The sequence below is a fragment of the Carcharodon carcharias genome, chromosome 3, assembly GCF_017639515.1.
Source record: "Carcharodon carcharias isolate sCarCar2 chromosome 3, sCarCar2.pri, whole genome shotgun sequence".
Classification (NCBI taxonomy): domain Eukaryota; kingdom Metazoa; phylum Chordata; class Chondrichthyes; order Lamniformes; family Lamnidae; genus Carcharodon; species Carcharodon carcharias.
The window spans coordinates 195,018,471-195,035,274 of NC_054469.1; the positions used below are offsets into that span (position 1 = coordinate 195,018,471).

A 16,804-nucleotide genomic window follows, 5' to 3' on the forward strand; every position below is an offset into this window, starting at 1 on the left:
GGGTTACAAACCCAGTACCATAACCACTTGGCCTTTTAGGCCAAGCCGAGTACAAACCCATTTCCATCTGTTTCAGATGAAGTTATATTGTTTCATAGTTTGCCATTGTGAGATTTGAACTCTTGATCTTGGGGTTACAAACCCAGTACCATAACCACTTGGCTATTTAGGCCAAGAAGATGTAACTCTTTCGAGTACAAACCCATTTCCATCTGTTTCAGATGAAGCTACATTGTTTCATAGTTTGCCATTGTGAGATTTGAACTCTTGATCTTGGGGTTACAAACCCAGTACCATAACCACTTGGCTATTTAGGCCAAGCCTAGTTAAGAAGATGTAACTCTTTCGAGTACAAACCCGTTTCCATCTGTTCCTATTCAGATGAAGTTACATTGTTTCATAGTTTGCCATTGTGAGATTTGAACTCTTGATCTTGGGGTTACAAACCCAGTACCATAACCACTTGGCTATTTAGGCCAAGCCTAGTTAAGAAGATGTAGCTCTTTCGAGTACAAACACGTTTCCATCTGTTCCCATTCAGATGAGGTTACATTGTTTCATAGTTTGCCATTGTGAGATTTGAACTCTTGATCTTGGGGTTACAAACCCAGTACCATAACCACTTGGCTATTTAGGCCAAGCCTAGTTAAGAAAATGTAACTCTTCTGAGTACAAACAAGTTTCCATCTGTTTCAGATGAAGTTACATTGTTTCATAGTTTGCCATTGTGAGATTTGAACTCTTGATCTTGGGGTTACAAACACAGTACCATAACCACTTGGCTATTTAGGCCAAGCCCAAGATGTAGCCGAAGGGTTAGGAAGGTGTAACTCTTTCGAGTACAAACACGTTTCCATCTGTTTCAGATGAAGTTACATAGTCTTATAGTTTGCCATTGTGAGATTTGAACTCTTGATACTCTTTTTGAGTAAACCTGTTTCCATCTGTTTCAGATGAAGTTACATTGTTTCATAGTTTGCCATTGTGAGATTTGAACTCTTGATCTTGGGGTTACAAACCCAGTACCATAACCACTTGGCTATTTAGGCCAAGCATCCAGATACTTATAAATGTAACTCTTCTGAGTACAAACAAGTTTCCATTTGTTTCAGATGAAGTTACATTGTTTCATAGTTTGCCATTGTGAGATTTGAACTCTTGATCTTGGGGTTACAAACACAGTACCATAACCACTTGGCTATTTAGGCCAAGCCCAAATGTAACTCTTCTGAGTACAAACAAGTTTCCATCTGTTTCAGATGAAGTTACATTGTTTCATAGTTTGCCATTGTGAGATTTGAACTCTTGATCTTGGGGTTACAAACACAGTACCATAACCACTTGGCTATTTAGGCCAAGCCTAGTTAAGAAAATGTAACTCTTTCGAGTACAAACCCGTTTCCATCTGTTCCTATTCAGATGAAGTTACATTGTTTCATAGTTTGCCATTGTGAGATTTGAACTCTTGATCTTGGGGTTACAAACCCAGTACCATAACCACTTGGCTATTTAGGCCAAGAAGATGTAACTCTTTCGAGTCCAAACCCATTTCCATCTGTTTCAGATGAAGCTACATTGTTTCATAGTTTGCCATTGTGAGATTTGAACTCTTGATCTTGGGGTTACAAACCCAGTACCATAACCACTTGGCTATTTAGGCCAAGCCTAGTTAAGAAGATGTAACTCTTTCGAGTACAAACCCGTTTCCATCTGTTCCTATTCAGATGAAGTTACATTGTTTCATAGTTTGCCATTGTGAGATTTGAACTCTTGATCTTGGGGTTACAAACCCAGTACCATAACCACTTGGCTATTTAGGCCAAGCCTAGTTAAGAAGATGTAGCTCTTTCGAGTACAAACCCGTTTCCATCTGTTTCAGATGAAGTTACATTGTTTCATAGTTTGCCATTGTGAGATTTGAACTCTTGATCTCAGGGTTACAAACCCAGTACCATAACCACTTGGCTATTTAGGCCAAGCATCCAGATACTTATAAATGTAACTCTTCTGAGTACAAACAAGTTTCCATTTGTTTCAGATGAAGTTACATTGTTTCATAGTTTGCCATTGTGAGATTTGAACTCTTGATCTTGGGGTTACAAACACAGTACCATAACCACTTGGCTATTTAGGCCAAGCCCAAGATGTAGCCGAAGGGTTAGGAAGGTGTAACTCTTTCGAGTACAAACACGTTTCCATCTGTTTCAGATGAAGTTACATAGTTTTATAGTTTGCCATTGTGAGATTTGAACTCTTGATCTTGGGGTTACAAACACAGTACCATAACCACTTGGCTATTTAGGCCAAGCCTAGTTAAGAAGATGTAGTTGCACAGCCTGGGCATGGGTGTTAATCACTTGTACATAATGTTAATTATTGTAAATAAACTCCCAACAATATCTCCCTGCCTATGTCTCCTTGTTATGATAAGCAGTGTTTGCGTCACTAAGATGTGAAACCTTGGTTCCTGCACAAGATAAAGGCAGGTGTCTCAATCCAGGGTCTCTACCCTGTGCAACATGTAACCTTCAGACCAAAGTAATGGTTCATCTTCACACTCACTGGACACATTAGTGATGCCTGCACCTCGATGGTACTTGTCATTGCTGCCAGAGTGTCATGTACAGGTGTCACGGAGTTCCGTCATTCTCTCTGTGTGTTCTCAGCATCTTTAAGATGGGGCTGGCCCCCATCTCTTCAGCATCTGTGTCTGGTGACAGTGTGCTCCTGAAGGGGACAGATACTGAAAGCTGACAAAGGATCAGATTAATTTAAAGTTTCACAGCTGCGTCTCCATATGACCCTGATCACAAAGCACAAGCGAGCTGCCCTCAGTCAGACAGGTGTCAGACGTTCACAGATGCTATGTGAAGATATATGGAGTGTCTTCACTGCATGTCGTCATCATCCTCCTCAAACCTAGCAACTATTGGTGCCTCTACTGCGTTTCCATGACATGAGCCTGAGACTGAGGGCATGTGTGTTGCCATCAGCCACACAGGAGTCAAACATTCACAGATACAAGGTGAGGATGTCAGAACTGTGTTCACTGCATCTTGTCATCATCCTCCATGAATCTTGCAGCTATGAGGGCCTCCTGAGTGCGCTTGCTTTGTCTGGACAGTGCGATGTCCTCATTGTCGGCATCCTCACCTTTGAGAACCTCATCACCGTTATTTTCCCTTCGACATCCCCCTCTTCAAAGGAGAGATGCAGCTCTTCCATCTCCTCCTCAGCCAGGTCCTCTCCCTGTTGGAGCGCTAGGTTATGTAGTGCTCAGCAAGATGAAGCATGACACCTGACCTGTCGAGGCACTGGAACCTCATTTTCAAAATGCCTATTGTTTGCTCCACCAAAGTCCATGTCATGGCATGAGCCTCGCTATACTGTCACTCTGCTGTAGTTTGAGGCCGCAGCACGGGCGTCATCAGCTATGCCCTCTGCGGGTAGCTCTTGTCCCCGAGGATCCAGCACTACAGCCTCTGTGGACCCTAGAAGATGTCAGGGATCTGAGACCTGCTAAGGATGTAAGAGTTGTGGACCCTCCCTGAGAATTGTGCGCAGACCTGTGGGATGCGTTTGTGATGGTCGCAGGCCAGCTGAACATTCAGCGAGTGGAAGCCCTTGCAGTTGGTATAGTTCACTGTGTGTTGTGATGGAGATCTGAGCGCCATGAGTGCAGTCGATCGCACCCTGAACCTGTGGGAAACCCGAGATCTGGAGCCAATGGTGTAGAAATTGAGCGTCAGTCACTCTCATGGCCACTGGCAGTGGACGCCCTCCCATGGAGCCAAATCCTGCAGTAAGTGGCAGATGTGACCGATCAGTTCCCTAGACAGGAGCAGTCTTTGACGACACTGTTTCTTGGTCATCTGCAGGAATGAAAGGCGGCATCTATAGACCCTGGGTGTTACTAGGTGAAGACCAGTGACGGCTCGCTCTGGTGCTTCAGTGGCATGTACAGGAGCCCCAGCTGCCCTTTCTTCCTGAGGTTGCTGCTCCTGCCTCTGCGCACCCAGGAGCCTCAGTCACTCTCTCCTCTGTTGTCTTCACTCCCTGTAGGCCATCAGGCATACAGCTAGTTCACCAGGTTCCATGATCCTGATGTATTCCTCCTGCAGGATGAAAGAGAGACATGTGGTTAGCATGGGCGTACTAAGAACCTGTCCTGGTTAAGTCTGAAGGCTCCTTAACGCTTCTTGGAGAGCGCTGGCCACCACCTGGATGGCCAGAAATGAATGTGCTGAATGGCTGCCTGAAACCCGACCACCTCCGCCCCACTCCACCGGACAGATTGGCAGCAGCTTTGCCTGTTGGACTGCATGCTGTACTCTCAGCTCAGGCACAGGCATTCTTGTAACCTGTGCTGCAAGGCTACACTGTTAGCTTGAACCATAGGGGAGACTGGTCCAAACCGTGATGCTGACTCTGCAAGGGGCTGTGAGCACCTCCAGCAGTGACTGCTCTGTGGCCAGCTTTAGCAAAAAGGTTGTACGACATGTGCAGTCGTCCAACTGTTCTGCAATCCACTAAAACACTCATGATTTTGCAGTCTGTGCCCGAGGGACCCCCACTTTGGTGTTTGGAGCGCTTGATGGCACATTGATGCCTTTGCATTGTTTGAGTGGGCAGATAAGCTAAAAGCCCGACTCCAATCATATCAATGTGGCTTTGCCTGAACTGTCTCATTTACAGAGGTCAATTTATACAGGTTTCACTAATGCATGGCCATTTCCCTCCCTCACCTACACCCCATCCCAAATGCTTATGCGCTATATTCAACGGCAGGGTAGCCCTTGCACCCTCGCACCGCCCCTCACAAGTCACCTCAACTGCAAGGCAGCCCTTGCCCACCCCCACATGGTGCTTCAACAGCAGGACTGCCCTTTACACGACCCCCCAAAGTGGCCTCAATGGCTGGACTGCCCCAAACCCCAACCCCCCAATGCCCCTCAAGCCTGATGTCCAACAGGCAAGCCTGGCAAGCGCTGTACAACTTTACTGTGTGCTCACCTCTGAGTTCCCCTCAAAGTGCAGCCCTCCAAGTGCAGGCCTCTTATCCAGCGGGTTGGGACGGGAGGTCGATTCCGGCAGGCTGGTCTAATAATGATATGCTGGTGTATTACACTGAGGTTCCCAACATCCGATGGCGGGAAACTCAGCCTGCCATCGGATGGTTGAGTGGACAATTGCGAATTGGTTTCACGCCATTGTGAAAGCGATCATGCCTTATTGTCCGCTCACACCACTGAACACGCTTGAAGCCAGCAAGCACGGAAAATCCTGGCCTGTTTCTCTTTCCACAGATGCTGCCAGATCTGAATAGATCCAGCTTTTTTTGTTTATATTTCCAGCATCCATAGTGTTTTATTTGTATTAGGGAATTTGTTTCTGCTAGAACTCCATCTATTACAGTGGCCAAGCCATTTCCCAGTCCTTAAAGAGGTCATATTTAAGCAAGTATATGCAAATGGGGAGACAATGGTGTAATTTTTGGCCATTACCAAACACTTCGACTTCGGCGCCATTTGGTGTGAAGTTTACAACCAACCACTTCCCATAGGACAGAACAGATTTTCCACTGAGAATTAACCTTTATTTTTCTTTAGTGAAAGCAGGGCAGCAATAGGTAGTTGTGAAGCAGTACACGTTTGTGATTCCAACAGACTGTGCATTCCAGGTCACAAAACTGCACAAAAATATTTGCATCTCCACTCTGGTTCTTTTGGCAATTACCTTAAACCTGTGTCCTCTGGATACTGACCATCCGGCCTGTGGAAACAATTTCTCCGTATCTACCCTATCAACATCCTTCAGAATTTTGAAGGCATCTATTCGATCTCCCCTTAACCTTTTCTGTTCTAAGGAAAACAATTCCAACTTTTCTAGTCTCTCCATCTAATTGAAGTCCCTCCTCCTTGTAAGTGGGTGGGACAGTGGCAGATTAAAATTAAAATTAGAATGTTTTTAAAATACTACAAATATGAACAAGAAAAGGACACATACTCATTGTATGATGCTAAAATAATAGGAACATACAACACAGAAGGAGGGTGTCCAGCCTAACATGTCGACGCTGACTCTTTGGTACAGCTATTCAATTAATCACACTCCCCTGTTCTTTAGCCCTGACATTTTTTTTCCTTCAAGCATTTATCTAGTTCTCTTTTGAATATTACAAATTAATCTCTTTCTACCACCCCGTCAAGCAGTTCATTCAAGATCAGAACAACTTGCTGTGTAAAAAAAAAAGGCTCCTTCTGTTGCCTCTGGTTCACTCTTCCTGAAGCTGTATCCTCTGGCTACCAAATTACCTGCCACTAGAAATGGATTCTCCTTATTTACTTCACCTAAATCCTTCATGACTTTGAACACCCGTATCAAATCTCCTCTTAACTTTCTCTAAGGAAACCAGCTCCAGCTTCTGCAGTCTCTCGTAACTGAAGACCCTCATCCCTGACACCATTCTGGTAAATCTCCTCTGCACATTCTCCAAGGCCTTGACAACTTTCCTAATGTGTGGTACAAACCTCCAGTTACCCCAGATACAGTGCTTCTAGAAGCTACATTTTACACAGGGGGCAACCACTGAATTTGCCTCATGCTGCAACCTAATCTCTAGCCCACCTCCCCCAATGGCACTGCATTAGCAATGACTGTAAAGTTCACAACCACTCTTGACTTTTATGCAACGTGGTCATTCGAAACTTCCATTGGTGACCTTATTGACAGGTGCATTGCTTCTGAAAGGAAGTAATGTCATCTCCTTCCCACCAGCAGCAACACCTTAGGGCACTAACTGGCAGAATTCTTCTAAGGTCCAACAAGTCAACACAAAAAAAACATTTCTAAACAGATTTGGTTCCAGATTTCTAGGGTAAAGCTGCCTTTCAATGAGCACCATCAACAGAGAGTCAGGTAGCTTTCTATTGGATACTCACCAGGCTGTACAATGACTGTAACCTCAGTTGAGGACTGCTGCCCAGCGGAGTCTGTTACGGTCAGTTGGAATGTGTAATCCCCTTCCTGCATTGCTGACAACTGGAGGTGAGGTGTCCGCACACCCTGGACAAAAGAATTGCAATTTACAATCCCAGTTTAATAAGATGCGAGTAGAGCTTTCCTGAATTCCAGCTCTGCTAAATGAATACGAAAAGTAAAGGCACAAGAGTAATGATAAATTTGTACACAGCATTAGTTAGATCACAATTAAATGTATAGTGAGCAGTTTTGTGCACTCCATTGTAGTAAGTATACATTGTAGATTCACCAGAAGAATGGGCACTTATATACAATAACATTGGATTTCTACAGCACAGAAACAGCACATTCAGCCAAACAGGTGTGTACCTTTACACTCTACACAGGCCATCTTCCACTTTATTCCATCATCAAAATATCCCTCTATTCTTTTCTCCCTCATGTGCTTGCCTAGCTTACCTTAAATGCATATTTTCTATTTGCCTCAACCACCCCATCCACTCAGCACTATGAGTAAATAAGTTTCTTCTGAGTTCTTTGATAATTTATTAGTGACCATTTTATATTTATGGCACATAGGTTTGGACTTCCCCTATGTCTACCCTCTCAATTATAAAGACCTCCATCAAGTCAGTTCTCAATCTTCTCTGGATGGTTGTTCTGATGTGTCCAAGCGAATCTTTTTTGCACCTTCACCAGTGCCTCAAGATTCTTTTTATAATATGGAGACCAATACTGAGAGTTACAAGGAAAACTTGAGCAGCTGGGGCTCTCTCTATTGGGGCAAAAAGAGAACTGTGTGGACAGTTAATAGAGGTTTGTAAAATTATGAAGGGTTTTGACATGGTGAATAGTGAAGGAATACTTCCTCTGATTGAGGAGTCAGTGGCAAGAAATCATCAATTTAAAATTATCACAGAGGATGAGGAGGAGTTGGGATAAATTTGAGCATGAAATGCTTTGCCACGGCGAATGACTGAAGCAGAGACCACTTAATCTTTTAAGGTAAAATGGGGTAAACATTTGAAAGAGATCATGATATAGGGCTACGAGGTAACAGCAGGGCAGTGAGATTAGATTTGAATTATTCTTGATAAAATCACAATTGACCAAATAGCTTCCTTCTGTGCTTTCAACTTCTATTCTTCTGTCGATTTGTAAAGAGCAAGACAATATTAAGCAATGCTTCTAATGAAATCACATCTGTGCAATTTACTGGAGATCGCATACGATGATTTTGTACATGCAAAGTACATGATTGGCTTTTACATTAATGATATTTTCAAACATGTATCTTGAATCAGTTTAATAAATTCACCCAATCAGAATGCAGACATCATAACCATTTTCCTACATTTCAAAAGTGGCTACACTGACTGTAAATCATTCCATAGAGTAGCACAGTAGAGGAGGGGGGCACTCCATCCATCAAGCCTGTCTGCCTCTTTCAAAAAGCTATCCTGTTAGAGCCAAGGATTGGGACTTTATCCATACTCTTGCAAATTTTTCCCCCTTCAAGTATTTATCCAACTTCCTTTTGAAGGTTATTGTTTCTTCTGCCAATTACTTTAAGTCTGCACCCTCTGGTTATTGACCTTTTAGTTATTTCAGCTTTCAGCTATTGGAAACAGTTTCTCTTTTATTCTATCTAATCCTTACATAGTTTAGTCCATCTAATTTCTTCTTACTATTCTCCACTCCAAGGAAAACAATTCCAGTGCCTCCAGCCTATCCATGCAATTGTAATCCCCTATCCCTGTAAACATTCCAGTAAATCTCTTCTGTACCCGCTCCTTCCTTAAAAGTGTGGAGCCCAGAATTGGACACATGCTGAACTAGCGTTTCATGCAGGTTTAGCATAGCTCCCTAGTTTTTGTACTTCATGCTTCTATTTATAAAGCCCATATACTTTGTTAACTGCTTTGTTAACCTGTCCTGCCATGTTCAAAAATGAGTGCACAAAAACCTCCTATGTCTCTCTCTCTCCTTGCACTTGCTTTAACATCATACCATTTAAGTTGTACTGTCTTTCCTCATTCTTCCTACCCAAATGCATTACCTCAAACTATTCTGCAGTATATTTCATCTACTATGTGTTCACCCATTCTACCAGCCTATGTTCTCTTGACTTCTATGCACAGCATCACAGAATCACAGACTTCTTACAGCACAGGAGGCCATTCAGCCCCTCGTGTTTGCACTGCTCTCCAAACGACATTTCACTTAGTGCCATTCTCCTGCCTTCTCCCTATAACTTTTCAAATAACCATCTCATTCCTTTTGAATGCCTCGATTGAACCTGCCTCCACCACAATCTCAGGTAGCACATTCCAAACCCTAACCACTTGATGTATGAAGAGGTTTTTCTCAGATCAGCTTTTGCTTCTTTTGCCAATTACTTTAAATCTGTGCCCTCTCATTCTCAATCCTTTCACGAGGGGAAACAACTTGTCCCAGACCCCTCATGATTTCGAATCCTTCTATCAGATCTCCTCTCGGCCTTCTCTTCTCTTGTCTTCCTCACTGTTTACTACACTTCCAGTTTCATGTCATCTGCAAATTTCAAAGGTGTACCCTTTACCCTCAAGTTCAAATCATTAATGTAAATCAAAAATAGCAATGATCCTGTGGTACTAAACATTGGAGAACAGCATTGGGGCTTATCTCCCTCCATGTGGATAAACAGCCATTCACCACAACCCTCTTTTCCTATTCCTTAGCCTACTTTGTACCCATGTTGCTACTGCCCTTTTATCTCATGGCTTCAATTTTGCTAACAAGCCTGTAAAGTATATTGGAACATCCTGAGGTTGTGAAAGGTGTGACATAAATTCAAGTGCTTGTTTTCTTTTAATTTTATATGATGACATAATGCTCACAGAGATTAGGGATGCCGATGTTAAAAAACTGATTATTTTTCATCCATTACTCACCATCAGGTACACGCGCTTGAGATCAGATGAAGCACATCCGTGTGCAGAATTAATAGCCGGGAAATTTGTGTAACATCAGAAACAGATGCAAAATAGGCATTGTGATTTGAATATGTGCCAGATGTTTCCCTAAGACTCGCTGGAAATGGGTTTTGGGCTTCAGTTGCAAAAAATATAATGATCTGCATACACCAGCAGCAGCCCACTATAACTGTGAAGTCAAGAAAGGCAAGAGTCTGCCTCCTGGTTCCACATTCATTTAATTATAAATGTTGACAACCCTTTTGTCATTGGGTTCATGTAGTCCCTTCAAGGACTACTGTAGACCCAGAGAAACTGAGAGGAACATGTGCAGGGCATATGCTTTGCCCAGTTTACAACTCAAGGCTGGGGCTGAAACAGACATTGGGATCCTGATCATATTCATGGCACCTAAAGCCTCTTTCCAGTGGACATCCTGAACACTAGGAAGACGCTGGCTTGTAGTTTGCCAGCGAGGGGGATTGGGGGTGGATACCATGACCTGAAATTGGCCCACTGAAATAAAATGTGAAAGATGCAAAGTGCTGGCCTGCCAATTTGCTGTCACCTGTTTTACCCATCAAAACCTACCCAGTTCACACCATGTTCTATACTGTATAATTGTTACAATTATTATTTCTTTTCATTTTAGGAAATATGGAATACAATGCATCTTTGCTTTTCCTAGCTCTTAAATTGTCCTTCAGTCTACTTTCAATTCATGCAAAACAGTTGTCCATGTTCCTGACGGAACATGTTAAAGTAGGTTGCAGAAACACCAATAGGACTGACCTGCATTGCAACCACCTTGCCCTTGCTGTTCGGACTGAGTGACCACTCGTAGTTTACAATCTGATAATCATCGTTGCTCTGGTTTCCATTCAGAGTGATGCTATTACAGGGCAGGGTTATTGCCTGATTTGGACCAGCATTTGCTATGGGTGGATAATCCACCGGTCTGCTGACAATCACCATGGCAGTTGTCGAGTTCTCAGCCCCATCTGAGTCAAGTACTGAGAGTCTAGAAAACAAGTATGATAGAGGTTACATCTTACACTAACTCTCGTATTTGTTATTAGTCCATGATGAAATACAGTCAGACATTCTCTCCAAAAGCATCGAATCATTCATTTATTGCTGCCTGTGGCATTTATGCACAAATTGGCTCTTGTGTCTTCCGTTGACTATAATTACACTTCAAAAGTAATTCACCAGCTGTGAAACAACATAAAGGTGCAATATAAATATAAGCTTTCTCTTAAAAGGTCAAATTTTCTCTCTCCATGTTGTGGTATATTTTAACGTGTTTTCCCATTTTTCACATGCATGAATGTGCACAATTTCTGGAAACAACAAATGGAATTGGATTCAGAATCATTACTTCTCCCAGTTGCAAAATTTGATTTGTTCTCATTAAACATGTCATAGATAGTATCATGTGACTAACCTATCAAAAAGGTAATAGGAATTCCAGTTTGCTTCATACAGAACAAAACTCATCAGTAAGATAGTTCATCTCCTGGGGCCTTGGGCAAAGTTTAAAGTATCTATCTGTTCTTACACTGTTTGTCTTACTTATTTCAATTCTTTCAGTTACTTGTCTTCTCCTTTGTCTCTTTTTCTCTCTCACTTTCTCTGCGTCTCTCACTATTTTTTGTCAACTCAAGTTCATCCACAATTCCGTTTTCACTCCCTTTCTATAAGCCTTTCATCATCTGTACGTCCCCACTTCTGTGTATGTTCCTTATTCTGTGTGGTTCTTTCTATACGTAGTTATTAACTATTTCTTCATGTATATAATGCCTCTCTATTTCCTATAGGTCTTACATCTTTTACTTTTCCTCTTCCATGTCACAAAGACCAGGAGGCAAATCGGAAAAAGGAGCTCTATTCTCTCTGTAAACGAAGGACAGGGACATGCATCACCCTGTTGCTTTCACATAAGGGAGCGAAGAGCCAGGGCTTGGGTTGGAAGGTACTAAGCTGGGAGGCAAAGTGCTAAAGCCTGGTGCTTGAAAAATTTGGGACCCAGATATCAGGCTTGGAGGGAACCAAAGAGCTTGGCTGCAGATTAACAGTAGTGTTGAAGATGGATCATTAGTCTCTGGTATGTGCATCGGCAAAGTGTTAAAATAAATACTTGTATTATTACAGGGGAGATTCCATGAATTTACATGCCCAAGGCAAGAGTTTTATGCACCATATGTGCACATTAGGACTTGAGTGCCTGGGGGTTAATGGCTTCTGTGAGATTTAATATTCATAAAGTGAATTTCAGAAAATGAGAAATGGAGTTGCATTGACCTTGACATCTAATTTCCTAATCTCCCACTGGGACCCACACCTTGGAGCTTAAGATGTACTATCTTAAGGAGTACCTACTATTTGGGCACAGTAGAAGCAGAGACACAGACTCCGATGTGAAATGGGACTTGGGGCATACTTTACTTGGGACAGCAGTGAGAATTCAACAATTCTGCAGTGCCGATTGATGCCTGATGATTCTGTTATCAACCTGACAAAGTAGACTTCTCTGTATGTTAATCACATACATACACTGTTCATAGCAATATCATTTTTATTTCCTTGGTATTTAGTTAAAAGGAATCAGTACACAAGTAGAAACAAAACCCCCAGCAACACAACAAAACAGCAGCAGTCTCATCGAGTAATAGGCTGTATTACCTAAAGGTGTAGTTACCAGTCACTAGGTTGGACAAATGGAGGATGGCAGTGTTGGCTGATGCCTTCTGCACTCGCAGGGGACCCTTAATCTCCTCCCAGCGATAGTTTATGATCCTGTCATCATCAGTACTTTCTGAAGGAAAGGATGTTCCACAGCATCAATCCCAATGACTGACTTTGTAAATGTAGCACAAGAAAAGTTAATATGGTAACCTCTGACTAAGAATGGCCTGAAAACGTGTGTTCCCCCCCCCACCACCGTCCCCGCTTCAGTAAGAAATAAGTGATATCTTTTAAAGCAACTGCCTTCACAAAGAACCGGAGTTTGAAGATTGAAAAAAATGGCAAATGTTATTTTCTTCTTAAAGATTTTCTTATACAATTGCTTAAAGAGCAACAGTCTCCATGAAAAAGAGCTTGATAAACCTTTTGTGCTGTGTCAGCAAGGCTCGGTTAGTAGCACTCTCACCTCACAGTCAGAAAATTCTGGGTTCAAATCCCACACCAGAGACTCGAATCCATAATATAGGCTAACATTTTTGTACAATACCAAGGGAGTGCTGTATCAACACAGGAGCTGTCTTTCAGATAAAACCTTAAACAGAGGCTTTGTCTGCTCTCTCAGCAGGATGTAAAAGATTCTGTAACACTGTTCAAAGAGTAGGGGAATTTTGTCTGATATTCTGGCCAACCATTATCTCTTAACCAACACACAAAAATTATCTTGGTATTTATCTCACAGCTATTTGTTAAGACCCGGTATGCGCAGACGGAGTGTTGCATTTCCAACATCACAACAGTGACTACACTTCAAGAGTGTTTTACTAGCTGTAATGCATTTTGGGACATCCTAAAGTGATGAAAAGCTCCATATAAATGCAAGTTCTTTCTTTCAGTGGTATAATGAGATAATATTACACTGAAACACATAGCTTGTGGGCTGTCACCATAATGGCCATGATTCTCCAGTCTTCTGGCTGATTCCAACCCAGAAGAAGAGTAGGTCACACAACAATTTTTCAGGAAGCTAATAGCCCTTTAAACATCTTTTTAAAAAGATATTGTATTTATTTATTTTGATGATAATGTTACTTACGGCTGCCATCAATAAATGTTGAGGTTGTAGGCAGGGAAACTTCTTGTACCCATGGAGAGGCGATGGCTACTGGAGGTTGATTAACACGAGGAGCTTTGGGAGAGACATATAACACATCAGCAGGAGCCTCACATTGCTTGCATTGTTTATGTTAAAATAAAAAGACACGGCGGGACAATTTTATAACAACAAAATTAATGGCTTCAGTGTATTGCTATTTTCTCCTTAATGCTGTATACTGATGCACATTAGCTCTGTGCCATAGGTCTGAATCTTCTGGTCGGCGTGCGGAGGCGGGCCCCGCTCGTCGATGCGTAAACTGATGCGCAGTGACATCAGGTGTGCATCCCGATGTCAACGCACATCACTCCGATCTTCAGTTCGGCGGGCATGCACCAGAGTTGGTTGCGCGCCCGCCAAACTTACATAGGCCTATTAAGGCCACTTAACAACTAATTGAGCTGATTCTCAAGGTTGGTGGGCAAGCGAAGAGCCCAAGCGGCCTTCGCATTTCTCATGAAACCTCATCCACGGGCAGGATGAGGTTTTATAACTTTAATAAAAATTTTTAATAAAATTCATAGACATGCCTCAGCTCATGTGACACGTCAGAATAATTTAAAAATCTTTCTTCAGTTTTTCACAATCAATTTAACCTCCCTGACGCAGCTCTGTGCCTATGGGAGATTTCTGTGCTATTTCGCACACATGCACGAAAGAGCGCAGGCCCCGACTCTCCCTCTCCCACCCCACCCCCCGTCCTCATAGGGAGCGCTGAGCGCTTCCAGGTGCATGTCACACTGGGTGGGCTTTAACTGGCCCACCCATGTAACATGGCAGCACTCAGCCAATCGCCGCTGCTCCCGCCCAGCCCACACGACGGGGAGAAAATCCTCCCCATAATGTTTAATTGTCAGCTATTAGTCAATTGGTAGCATTCTTGTCTTGGAGTCAGAAAGTTCTAGGTTCAAGGCCCACATCAGAGACTTGAGTCTAGGTTGACATCCCAGTGCAGTACTAAGGGATAATTATCCCCCCCATCCTCAGCACTTCCCAATTCCAGGTCCCTTGATCAGGCACTGAATGCCTTTGAACGAGGGACCATCTGGGAGCCCACAAGCAACCCCTCATGGTTGGCTTGTCGTGCTCCCCACAAGGTGAGCCCCCTGTCCTCCACTGGGTTAACTGCCTACTCAAGAGCCTCAGGTAGCGGTAGGAAGGAAAGGCAGTCCCTGGCTTTCTGCCACAGACCTATCTGGGATGTAGGCAAAGAGGTGGTGGGATCCCCACCTGCCCCCCTCCCCCCTGATTAAATGCCCCTCGCACCACTAAACTCACCACAGGGGAGGATACAAGATTCTGCCTGCCATCTTTTGGATGAGACACTAGATAGATGCCCTGTCTACCCCCTCAGATGAATGTCAAATATTCCATAGCACTATTTCAAAGAAGAGCAGGGCAGTTCTCCCTGGTGTCCTGGCCAACATTCACCCTTCAATTATAATTAAAACAGATTATCTAGTTGTGGGGCCTTGCTGTGCACATGTTGGCTACCATGTTTCCTACGTTTGTTACGACCCCCATAGACACCAATAGCTTGAAATTTGAACTTGCACTGACAGAAAGGATTACATGTCAAGATTTCAAGTTTTTAGACTAAACACTACTTCAGTAGACAACTTGTACAACAGAAAGGTTTCCTCAACTTTACTTTTAAAATTATCGAAAATCCTCTTTCACAGTTATACTTTGTTCCTTAAATGGACACTTCATTCTCCAGGAACTAGTCCAAAGCTATTCTCAGCTCCCAATGGCTTGCTTCCTTTTTCAGCTGGGTAAATTCTAATTCCTGAACTGACCTTCATGGTGAGGGTTACCCTGGAGATTTCTCCCTCCAGCCAAAGCTAGATGAACAATTGCTCAATTTGAGCATGAGCTCCGACCTACATTCTGCATGGTGAACAATAGAGACTGGCTGGCCTGCCTCTCTCTCTGTCTGTCTCAGATTCTTGCAAAATGGCCTGTCTCTGTCAGGTTCAGGGATATCTTAGAAAACTCTGTTAGCTGATACTGCCTGGCTTGTTATGGTCTCTTCCCCACTCAAAACCTATCTCCATGGCAACATGAATCATCTAGATCTTGTATCTGGGTATAAATGCTAATTAGCTAAATTTAGACCCTAACTCCATTCTATCTTGAACTTAAATAGGCAGTTTAAAGTATAACCATTTATAAGGTTTGATATTTCTAACATGAGACTTGGAGGCTAAAAGTCTATCTACCATCAGCATAGCTTCTCTAGTCATTGTTTACAGGTCTGAGCAACTTGCACCATCTTCCCAGTAAACTAATCTGGCCTCACTGTTCGCATAGCAACCAAGCCGCCCAGGCTTGTTGTCAAGCAGGATTTGAAGGTCACATGACCCCCCCTCACTACTCTATTTTGCCTTAAATTAAACAGACAATCCCAAAATATAATTCAGATTCTTTGAACTTGTGACATATTACAACAGTTAACACATTTCAAAAATACTGTAAGTACCTTGGAACATTGTGAAATCATGAAAGGTGCTATAAAAATGCAAAACACTTTCTTTCTTTAATTAGAATTCTGCCATATTTCTACATTGAATCTGCCAGGAGTGTCATGGAATTATACTGAGCATACTTCAAAATGGCAACTTAAATATTTTGAATAAAACTTGGGCCATTTTATATGTATAAGTGCAACTAATAAAATGCGGGGAATGATCCCATTACCAAAGCAAGATTGTCATTAAACCTATAAAGAACCTTTTCTAAGGTGTGGACAGTAAAAAGCATCTAAAAAGTCATTAGTTTTCCCACATTTACAGAGCACCAATGTGGAAAAAATGCCCTCCTTACAATACTTACTATTCCCACTGATTGTGTTACTTAAAAAGTTGAATACATTCATGGTCCATGGCTGACAATATTAAACCTTCTCCTTCAAACTCGTCCACATTTAAACTGTAGTGCAGATGTTTTGTAACTTGCTTTATTTGCAACATCAAAATTGATGAAGTAAGCCGAATTAGCATTTCAACTATAAACTATAGGCCTATAA

At 42.6% G+C, this 16,804-nt stretch overlaps 1 protein-coding gene across 1 annotated transcript in view; it reads right to left on the reverse strand.

The window, feature by feature from the left end:
* kiaa0319 (KIAA0319 ortholog) overlaps positions 1–16,804 on the reverse strand; it is a 122,632-nt gene that overhangs the window by 55,130 nt on the left and 50,698 nt on the right. The window contains exons 7-10 of the mRNA XM_041184007.1: positions 13,717–13,809; positions 12,621–12,753; positions 10,728–10,956; positions 6,942–7,065 (exon numbers count right to left, since the gene is read on the reverse strand). Of these exons, the coding sequence (XP_041039941.1) occupies positions 6,942–7,065; positions 10,728–10,956; positions 12,621–12,753; positions 13,717–13,809 (579 nt within the window). The remainder of the gene's footprint in view (positions 1–6,941; positions 7,066–10,727; positions 10,957–12,620; positions 12,754–13,716; positions 13,810–16,804) is intronic.